Raw genomic sequence first — 9,704 nt, forward strand, 5'->3', positions numbered from 1 at the left:
GTTTAATAAAAGTATGATAAATCAAGAATGTTTCCGGTTGCGATTTGAATGTTGCGCCAAAGGCAGCAATCGATAACTTTCGAGGGCTGCACACCAGTTGTTTGTGTTCGATAACCGGCTTAACCTAACCTTAAAAGTAGAGTGCACAAAAATTCGGTTAAGTTCCAGATTTCAACCACACGAAGCGGGTCTAGGACTTGACCGGCCCGCCACCCACACCTGCCATGAACAGCCTAGTGCGCCGCACCCAGCAGCTAAGCCTCTGGCGTACATATTGCGTAAAACACAACGCTCCGGAGGCTGCCTCGGCCACTCGGAATACAGGTGAGTCGTTTCTGGCGGAGAGCCCTGATGTTAAAAGGTGCTACAGACGTACTCTTTCTGTCCGTAGGGAAGTCAAACTATGGGGAGTTTATTGGGCACCACCAGCGGCAGGCCCGGCGCAGCATTGTGGTGCAGGTGAGCTCCGAGAAGTCGTATGCGGAGTTGTATAACTACTGCAGCCGCTTCGGCTCGATCTTGGCTGCCCACCACTATTGCGTTCGCCAGGAGGAGGCCCTGCACTACGTCCTGCTGGAGTACGCCACGCCGGGCGAAGCAGAGGCGGCTATTGGTGCAGGGGTGACCAACGGCGAGCTGACCGGTGTGCCCGTGCGATCGCCGTTTCTATGGTTCCGGGCAGCCGCAGCGGGAGGTGGGAGACGTAGCCCCAAGTTGACTCCTAGCCCCATGCCCCACCTGGTTTCACTCGACGGCACTCGGCAAGTTGAGCAGGCCCATCTCCTGGAACTGATGCGGAGTGCGCGGGATATCGAGGAGCAGGTGCAGCTGCTGCACGAGCACACACGGCTGAACGAGCTAGGCATCCGCATACGTTTCCTGGCAGCCCTGCAGGTGCAGCTGGCCATTGCCGGTATGTTCCCCGCCGCCCAGGCCCATCCCTTTGGCTCCTCGGTCAATGGATTCGGACGGATGGGTTGCGACTTGGACCTCATCCTGCGCTTTGACAATGATATGGGGGCCAAGAGCCCGCTGGAGGCGTCGGAACCTTCACGGCTGGTCTTCCACACCAAGGAGAACCTGAGCAACGGCCGCTCGCAGACGCAGCGGCACATGGAGTGCTTCGGAGACATGCTGCACCTGTTTCTGCCGGGCGTTTGCCATGTGCGGCGCATCTTGCAGGCGAGGGTACCCATCATCAAGTACCACCACGAGCACCTGGACCTGGAGGTGGACCTGTCCATGAGCAACCTGTGAGTGCCTGTATTTGTCTGTCCATTGTAAAACAAACTGATTTTCAATCTGTGCTCGCCTTCCCATCCTCCACAAAACCTTCACTCGTAGGGGTCGCAATGTTTATTGTACTTATTGTTCGAACTGGGTATGAATTCTTAGATCTATCGCAGGGTCGTTTGTCGCTACTAACTAAGCTAACTAGACTGGGCACTTCAACGGCGGTAGTTGCTGGCCTGCTCCTCCTCCTTCTTGACCGCCTGCACGAGGACAAAGCTCATCACTGCGCAGATGACATTCAGCAGGCCGAGGGTCATGGCCAGGGCCACTATCCAGCCGGCCTTGCCCTCGAAGAACCAGGTCAGCTCGTCCACGCATCCGTTGAAAAAGGCGTTACCGCTAACGGTGTCCCGGCAGGAGCTGGGCAGCGGCTGGCGGAGGTCGAGGTAGTCCCATGGCCCGGTGGCCCCGCAACAACCGATGTTTTCCTGGATCATGGTCAGCACGTAGTTGGAGTACGTGTACTCAGAGGTGGCCACAAATCTGCGCAGCGACACATTCAGAAGGGGCTGAAGGCTGGAGTTAATGGTGCTGAACTGCATAAGGACCGCCGATCCGGCGACCGTGGCAATGAACCCGAAGACCTGGGTGCCCACGAACACGAACAGCGCCAGGGTGTTCTCCATCAACGCACTTAAACAGCCGAGGAAGCTGACCGCCATCATGACGATGCTGATGCCAATGAGCACGTAGACGCCAATGTAGAAGGACTGTGCCTCCAGAATGCGCAGCCAGTCGTTGAAGCCGGGCTCAGCTCTCAGCCAGACAGTCAAGGCGAACAGCGCCGTCGCTATCATCCAGGCAACGATGTTGAAGCAGAAAAGCGTGTACTTTACGCAGCCGATCTGCTTTTCCAGCTGTTCATCTGATGCGCCATAGCCGATACCCATGGTTCAGGAGCTAAATAGAAAGAAAAAGGATCATTTAGCGGATTCAATGGAAACTGAATAAAATGGAGTTATTCCCTACTAAACAACTAATCGCCAAAATAATGGATGAATTATACCAAACCAAAACTCTTATAGTTAAACGATTCTACTGATAAAACAGCGTATATGCTTGCTCTTGGAATCTCTTGACTTTTCGATAAAGATACAATATTAAATCGAATTATATGATACAGACTATGTAAAAAATTAGAGTTTTGACAAGCAATGATATCCATGAGCGCAAAACTAAGCAAGTCTTTAAAATGATCCCTGATTTTAAGAAGAAATGAAGGTACTTAAACGTTTTTCACGTTCTTCACGTTCTTCTTGCCGCGACTGCCTTGAGTCACACATACCAAAAGCTCGCTCTGATCGCGTTTATTAATCACGATGTTAGATGGCATTTATGGTGAATTCTTCCCGCCCTCTCCTGCCCCCCTTTAGATCACTGTTGGCCCTATCGAAATGGTGTTTAGCAAATAGCGTTATCAGCCACGCATTTTATGATTAATACGAACAATTGCATTGAAAATAATGTTGAATTGAAAAGAGCAAGAAAATTTGGTTTACGGGAGGGTAACACAGAGTTTTCAGGATCTATAAAGGAACACTTTTTTTTAAACACTTAAATGTATTTCTGAATTCGCCAGAAGATTTATAAACCCTCAAGTTTGAAGATGGAGAGCTTTCTGAAGTAGAGAAGAGTTTCTATTTCATGGCACCAAGAATGCACTTTGCATGGTATTTATATATCAATAGGAAAATATCTTCTGGGTGTGGTATTCATAGCAACTTTCAACACTTTTTCAACAGCACATAAAAAAATAGAGTTTCTCCTTTAGTTTTTTATATAGCACTTTAAATTCTTATACACATTCACTATGTTTACCCTTGTTTTGATCGATTTAATGGGTCAGCAGAAAAAATAGGTTGCGCAGTAGCGGGACCAGAAACAGAGATCCGTTGGGTTGGTTCGTTGAAATAGTTTTGACCAAACTCGCCGTTTGGTTGAGATACGTGGTGATGACAACATCCAGCCAGTTGGGCCGTACAGTCGAGCAGGGAGAGCGGCCTTAGATAAGAAAGCTTCGTGAGCTCGATAAGATTAGATAGCGACAGGTGGCGATTGCCAAATGCCGTGTAAATACCACTCCACTCTCGCGTCGGAGCAGGTGAATCAGTTCTTTCTCGCGGGGCTGCCTTCCCTGGCCATGATTCACTATTCACCCGCCTCTGATAAGCACCCCATTTCCCTCATATCCGGCGAATGGTGGGGGTCAGTTCTCCGGGCTCCACTCCCTAAATTTGCTCAATGAAAGAGCCACGCCCGCTTTTGATTCACCACTTTTAAGGGGCTTACTATTAACATGAAATGCATTTCTTCTTAATGGTTTTAAAACAGAATCCCTCTTCCAGCACTGGTTTCTACATGTCAGAGCTGCTGTACATGTTCGGCGAAATGGATCCGCGCGTGCGTCCGCTGACCTTCAGCATCCGGCGCTGGGCGCAGTCTTGTGGCCTAACGAATCCCTCCCCCGGTCGGTGGATCAGCAACTTCTCGCTGACCTGTCTTGTCATGTTTTTTCTACAGCAACTGCGCCAGCCCATCTTGCCCACCATTGGAGCGCTGGCGAAGTCAGCTGAGCCAGGGGATTCGCGGGTTACCGAGGATGGGATCAGCTGCTCCTTCGCCCGGAATGTAGAGCGACTGGGCTTTAGAAGTCGGAACCAGAGCTCGATGAGCGAACTGCTGCTGCAGTTCTTCGAGTTCTACTCGCAGTTCGACTTCCATAACCGGGCCATCTCGCTGAACGAAGGAAGGGGTCTGTCCAAGCCGGACCACTCGGCTATGTACATCGTGAACCCTTTGGAGCAGCTGCTCAACGTGAGCAAGAATGTGAGCCTGGAGGAATGCGAGCGGCTGCGCATCGAGGTGCGGAACGCGGCTTGGGTTCTGGAGTCGGAGGTGGAAAATGCCTCGCTTCCGGACGGCGAAGGCGAACGCCGGGAGCTCTCCTGGGGAGTGCTGAACTTGTTTAAGCACCCCGAAAGGGCCGTTATTCGGCCGAACATGTTCTTCAAGCCGCGCATGGTGGAGGTCAGCGATCTCTTCGAGCAGAAGGAGGCCGGTTCAATGTCCAGCCCAAATCCTCCGACGCCAGCAATCACCTACAATAATGCCTCTGTGCGACAGCAGGTGCAGAGCATTAAGGAAGCAACCCGCTCCGAGCTGAAGCAGCTCCGTGGATCAGCGAGCTCCGTTTCGACGAACAGTCCCAAAAACCGAAGGAGCAACAGGTGATGCTACAAAAACTGGCACTGATCTTGTACATACGTAGGATTAACCACAACTCCACATCCAAATGTGGGTCAAGTTGGACCAACTGAATGTTGTTCAAACTGTTAAACCTGTTAAGTAAGCTTAAGTCTAGAATCGCGCCAATGTTGAGTATTTTAATCGATTTTTGTATGACGAAAGACACCGAAATTGTCAAGCCAGTTAGCCATTAGTAATCCTAATTTGATTTTGTGAAGAGATGTTACTTTCCTAGCAATAAAACAAAAATTCAAAACATGATTACCAAATACTAAGGTTATGAAACAAATTTAACTTTCTGATAAGAAGTTACTTTCCTAGTTAAAATTGTAATATTTCTCTTTATAAAATAAAAACACAAAATATAATTACCAAATACTAAGGCAAAGAAACACATTTCCCAGATAATCGCCAAAATTCACGGAAACCAAGGAGCAAAAGTCACACTTCTCGTAATAGTTGAAGTTTTTATTGCATTCTTTCAATGTTACTTGGGATTCACCACATCCTTATCCTTATCGCTATACGTATCTGTACTTGTGTCCTGATCTCAGGCGATAACAACACTGGAGAGCACAGAGATGTTATAGAAGACCAGATGGCGAGTTGTGTTATCCGCACGGATCAAGTATTTATCGTATGTAGGTATATATATATAACGCTACAATATGCCGTGAGTGTCGCAAGTGTGTTAATGTTCTTTGCTCTTTGTTCCAATTGAGTTTATTTTGATATACATTACTCGTGTGATTCCTACAATTTCTTTTGCGTGATCTTCGCTTTTGATCAATCTTTTTACAAAATTTGATTCTATGTTTATAGCTTTGTGTGTGTGCTGCGCTGCTGCTGCATGTTGTTGTTGTCTATTGTCTAGATTGATTTTTGTAGATTGTTTAATGTACATAACTAATTTCTCGCTTACGATTTTAATTTTATGCATGTAAATCACGTATTGCATACAAAATTGCCTTCTGTAAAATTAATATAATTTTGGGTCCATTGTAAACTGATTTGATCTGATCTTCCGCAGATGTTGGTTTTGCTGCTGCTGCTGCTACATAATAAAATAATTTACACTTGAAAGAGAGACAAGGGGCAGGGTTAGATGAGGCAGAAAAAAAACTGATGCTACGATGCTTCCTAGTTAATAGGTACAAAAAAGAGGGCGCCGAAACAAGCTGCCAGCTGGCCAGGGCGAGCGGGCATGCGCCCTGCTCCTCTGCAGTACGGAGCTCGACATGTTCGGCGGCTACTTAGACAACAATTTCAACGGCAGCCGCCGGATCCGCTCATCTGAACCAGAGTTTCAGCCGCAACGCGTCCACTCCATTGAGATAGTAGCGGAACAGCCGCTTATCACGCACGAAGCCCAAGTTTTCGTACAGCCGCAAAGCCGGTTCGTTCCGCATCTCCGTCTCTAGAACTACCTCGTCGGCATTGTCCGCCAGCATGGCCTGCAAAAAGGGTTACGGAAATATTGTTATAATAAGAGTTTGCTGAGCATTGCTTATATAATAAGAGGAGTACCATTTCCTAAACCAAAACAGTGCCTAGGGTGTGTACCTTCCGAGGTTATTGTTCTTACTATTCTTTGTTTAAATTATACTTTCTGCTTATCATGTGTCCTGTCAAAATTAAACCTAGAGATGCTAGTTAATACTTCCTATTATTCAGTATCCAGTTATCGTTGAATTGTAATGCAAATTTACTCAATATTTAATTTTGTTCAATACTATCATGTGCTATACGCTTAAGAATGTATGTATCGGAAATTTATAATTCCCACCACTTCCAGTACTGGAGGACAGTTCCCAGCCAACGTACCTCTATGGCTTTGGTGACCAGTGTGGTGCCGATCTTGAGCTTGCGATACTCCTTCCGCACGGCCAGCATGGCAATGTAGCCGCGCCGCACGTTCATGTGCATGTCCAGCTTGCACACGATGGCGCCCACGTACTGATTGTCGTGCGAGGCGAGGAAGCAGAGTTTTGGCCAGTTGTAGATAAAGTAACGGTACGTGTATATCGAATAGGGCTCGGACAGCTCCGCCTGGATCAGTCGCATGATGTCCTGTGTGTGCGCGGGGGATTAGTATTTACCTCAGCCGGGATGGGGGATACTACTCACATGCATTTGGTGCTCGGCCTCGTACTCCTTGTACACGATCTCGTTGGCTGAAATGGCAGGTTCTGGCAGCTGGGGCTCTGCTGTGATGGTGGGCGTGGCCTCCACTGAGGTGGAGGGCAGCGGCTCTTCCTCCCCCTCCACCACTTGGCTATTGCCACTCTCCGTCGCCACTTGCACTTGCTTTTCCACTACCACCTCCTCTGATGCTGTTGTCTTTGTGGCCGTCGCTGTGGTTGTTTGTGTGTTGGCAGTGGTCTTGCTTGTGGCTATTATGGGCTTCTTCTCCTCCGGATAGAGGGCATCTGCTTCGACACCTTCTCTTCCCTGCTTGCTGTTGTTGTTGCTGCTATCAACGCTGTTGTTGTTGTGACTGCTGTTGTTGTTGTTGCTACCGCTAGTGCTCCTTATGTGATTGTTGTTGCTGTGGCCATGTGCATGGCCATTGAGTACCTCCGATGACGGAGGAGTCTGCTCCTTGGGGCCATGGCCATTGCAGAGGTGCAGTTGCTTGAGTAGACCCCTCAGCTCCTGCCCCGCCACCTCCTGATGAGCCGCCTCCTCCTCCTGGTCATGTCCATTGCTGGGTGCCTCAACCTGGTCGCTGGAACTCGGATTCTTTTCCGCCGCCTTCTTCTTGTTCTTGTACTTTTTCTTTCCGGCCGCCACTGCCTGGGCATCCGCCATCCTGGCTTGAACCTTCGGAAATGCGGTAAAGCGACGGGGTCTCACGGGGCACTGGCTGCTCCTCTTGGAGGAATGGGAATAGGAGTGGGAATCCTCGCCTGCAACTGTGCACCTCGGATTTATTTTTGGTTATATTTTCAGTTGCTGCTTTTTCATACACACACAAGAACATACACACACTCACACAAGGGCAGTCGTCTTCTTATTCTTCTTCCGATTTTCGGAGATGAGAGGATGGCGAGGTGGATCCGATCGATCTCGATCTGTGGCGCTAGGTTTGTGCGGGCATGACCAACTTATGTAAAATCGTATATCCCCCAAAACTGGCGATTTTCATTTAGCATGAATAAATCCGCACCCACACATGCATGCGCGAACAGCTGGCCTGAAGAGTGTGGCCAGACACGCGCCTCTGACATACTGTCGTACTAACGGAAATATACAATTAATACCATTTCAGTATTCATTCACAGCGGCTGAATATATATTTGTCCATACCTAATTTAAAATTAAAAACTAATTTTCAAGTAACTATAAATATTAATTTAAGTTTGCTTTAAGTAAATGAGGAATATAAACATAAACCTTTCTTAGGATGTGCATTCGTTCCGTGGAATCGGGTTAAATATTTACATACTATTTTAGTGCTTCACAATACTGTTTTAACGGTTTTTTAAATTCGCGAATCTCTGAACTGAGCTATGGAATTTTTTTAATCCGCTGCAATCTTCGCCTACTTTCTTTTGGAATTTTTTGCAAGCGTCACGCTTCCATCAAAATATAGCTAAATTAAATATAACCAAATTTAAAGCGACCGCACTAAACACCAAATCCAATAGTTTGTGACTAAATCACAATTTGGTTTTCTAAGATCTCAGTTTTTATTGAAAAACTGAATACTTTGGCTGGGGGATTATGATGAGCTTCTCAACTGTCGCCTCGGCGCAGGCTTATGTAAGGCAATTTTTTATATAATTAAAGAATAGATCTGGGATGGACTTTTTATCTCTGTTTTTTTTAGGTTCTCCTTAGATAGCCCACACAATTTCAAAGCAAGGAAACAGGTTTTAAAAAATTGGTATTAAAAAAAAAAAAAAAAAAAAAATTAAAATTAAAATTATTTTTTTTAAATTAGTCCATTAAGGTCGAAATACTTTTCAAAGACCAGAAAACAACCAAGGTACAGGGTAATTTTGTTAAACGTTTAGCTGATAAACCATTTTTTCTTGTCGGATTGATGGCAATTGCAGCCGCTTTTAACATCTAAAGACTTGGGTGATGAACTTGGCATTGCCAAGTGTTTTACTGCTGTTGTTGTTGCCTTGTGTTTACTTGGGTTGTTTTTTCCCCCAGAACTACAGCACCATTGGTGTCGAAATCCCGACACTGTATCAGCATTTATGCCTGTATGAATATTCCGCATTCGAAATTGGATTATGTTTGAATCGGATAGGATGGACTGCAATTGGATAATCTGAGCCACGCGATTGGATAATTTCTAGGAATTTTGCATACGAATTTACAGCAGCAGCAGTGTAAACAGCAGCAACTTTGCGTCCAGCAAAACGCTGGTTGTCTGTTTCACTTTTCGCTGTTGGGCGGGAAGCCCGGTTTTTGTTGTTGTTTCCAATCCAAAATTAGCAAAGCAAACAAAACACGGAGAAAGTGAATGGCCGAATAAAGTAAAAGCAGCAGCGGAGAAAGAGGCGGAGAAAGAGAGGAGCGAGGGAGACAAGTGCCACAGCCAACGCCTTATCAACGAAGCGAGCAAATTGTGGGGACTCGTAATATGTTGAATTTGCCGATTCTTTTGGTTGCGTCTTTTATACACTTAAATAGCCCATAATTCTTTCTAAGGTCAGACGTTTGCAACCCTTTCGAAATTTTTAAAAAATGTCTTTGAAGAAAAGTGGCCTAAAACCTGCACTTCTAAGCCCATAACTTTTCTTACAGACATCCGATTTACTAATGGCATAGTTCTAAATGATTTTAGTTAAATTATCTTAAAATCAGTGTTTTTGACTTGGTTTGTATTTTGGGGTCGATTTTTCGTCATTTTAATGAAGTTACCCCTTTCCAAATTTTCGAAAAATGGCTTTCCTGAAAAGTCACCTAAAACCTGCACTTCTAAGCCCATAACTTTTTTTACAGACATCGGATTTCAAAGTGGCATACTTTTATATGATTGTAGTTAAATTCTCTAAAAATCTGTATACTCAACTTGGTTTGTATTTTTGGGTCGATTTTTCATCATTTTCATGATGTTACCCCTTTCCAAATTTTCGAAAAATGGCTTTCCTGAAAAGGCACATAAAACCTGCACTTCTAAGCCCATAACTTTTTTTACAGACATC

The 9,704-nt window shown here is 46.1% G+C and overlaps 3 protein-coding genes across 3 annotated transcripts; 1 reads left to right on the forward strand and 2 right to left on the reverse strand.

Annotated features, from left to right (window-relative positions):
• Positions 1 to 110: 110 nt before the first annotated feature.
• On the forward strand, positions 111 to 4,917 carry LOC108042912 (poly(A) RNA polymerase, mitochondrial). Its single transcript, XM_017121403.2, has 3 exons — positions 111 to 324; positions 392 to 1,253; positions 3,639 to 4,917. Exons 1-3 carry the CDS (start codon positions 225 to 227, stop codon positions 4,522 to 4,524), a joined length of 1,848 nt encoding a protein of 615 aa, XP_016976892.1. The 5' UTR covers positions 111 to 224; the 3' UTR covers positions 4,525 to 4,917.
• On the reverse strand, positions 1,342 to 3,244 carry LOC108042914 (tetraspanin-2A). Its single transcript, XM_017121405.1, has 2 exons — positions 3,112 to 3,244; positions 1,342 to 2,193 (listed from the first exon to the last, which is right to left on the reverse strand). The coding sequence occupies exon 2, from the start codon at positions 2,181 to 2,183 to the stop codon at positions 1,449 to 1,451; it is 735 nt and encodes a 244-aa protein (XP_016976894.1). The 5' UTR covers positions 2,184 to 2,193; positions 3,112 to 3,244; the 3' UTR covers positions 1,342 to 1,448.
• Positions 4,918 to 4,986: 69 nt separating the features above from the next.
• LOC108042913 (N-alpha-acetyltransferase 30A) lies at positions 4,987 to 7,751 on the reverse strand. The gene is made up of 4 exons (XM_017121404.1): positions 7,513 to 7,751; positions 6,667 to 7,454; positions 6,364 to 6,609; positions 4,987 to 5,993 (listed from the first exon to the last, which is right to left on the reverse strand). The coding sequence occupies exons 1-4, from the start codon at positions 7,520 to 7,522 to the stop codon at positions 5,829 to 5,831; spliced, it is 1,209 nt and encodes a 402-aa protein (XP_016976893.1). The 5' UTR covers positions 7,523 to 7,751; the 3' UTR covers positions 4,987 to 5,828.
• Positions 7,752 to 9,704: the final 1,953 nt, after the last annotated feature.

Source organism: Drosophila rhopaloa, unplaced genomic scaffold, assembly GCF_018152115.1.
Source record: "Drosophila rhopaloa isolate 14029-0021.01 unplaced genomic scaffold, ASM1815211v1 contig_3, whole genome shotgun sequence".
Taxonomy (NCBI): domain Eukaryota; kingdom Metazoa; phylum Arthropoda; class Insecta; order Diptera; family Drosophilidae; genus Drosophila; species Drosophila rhopaloa.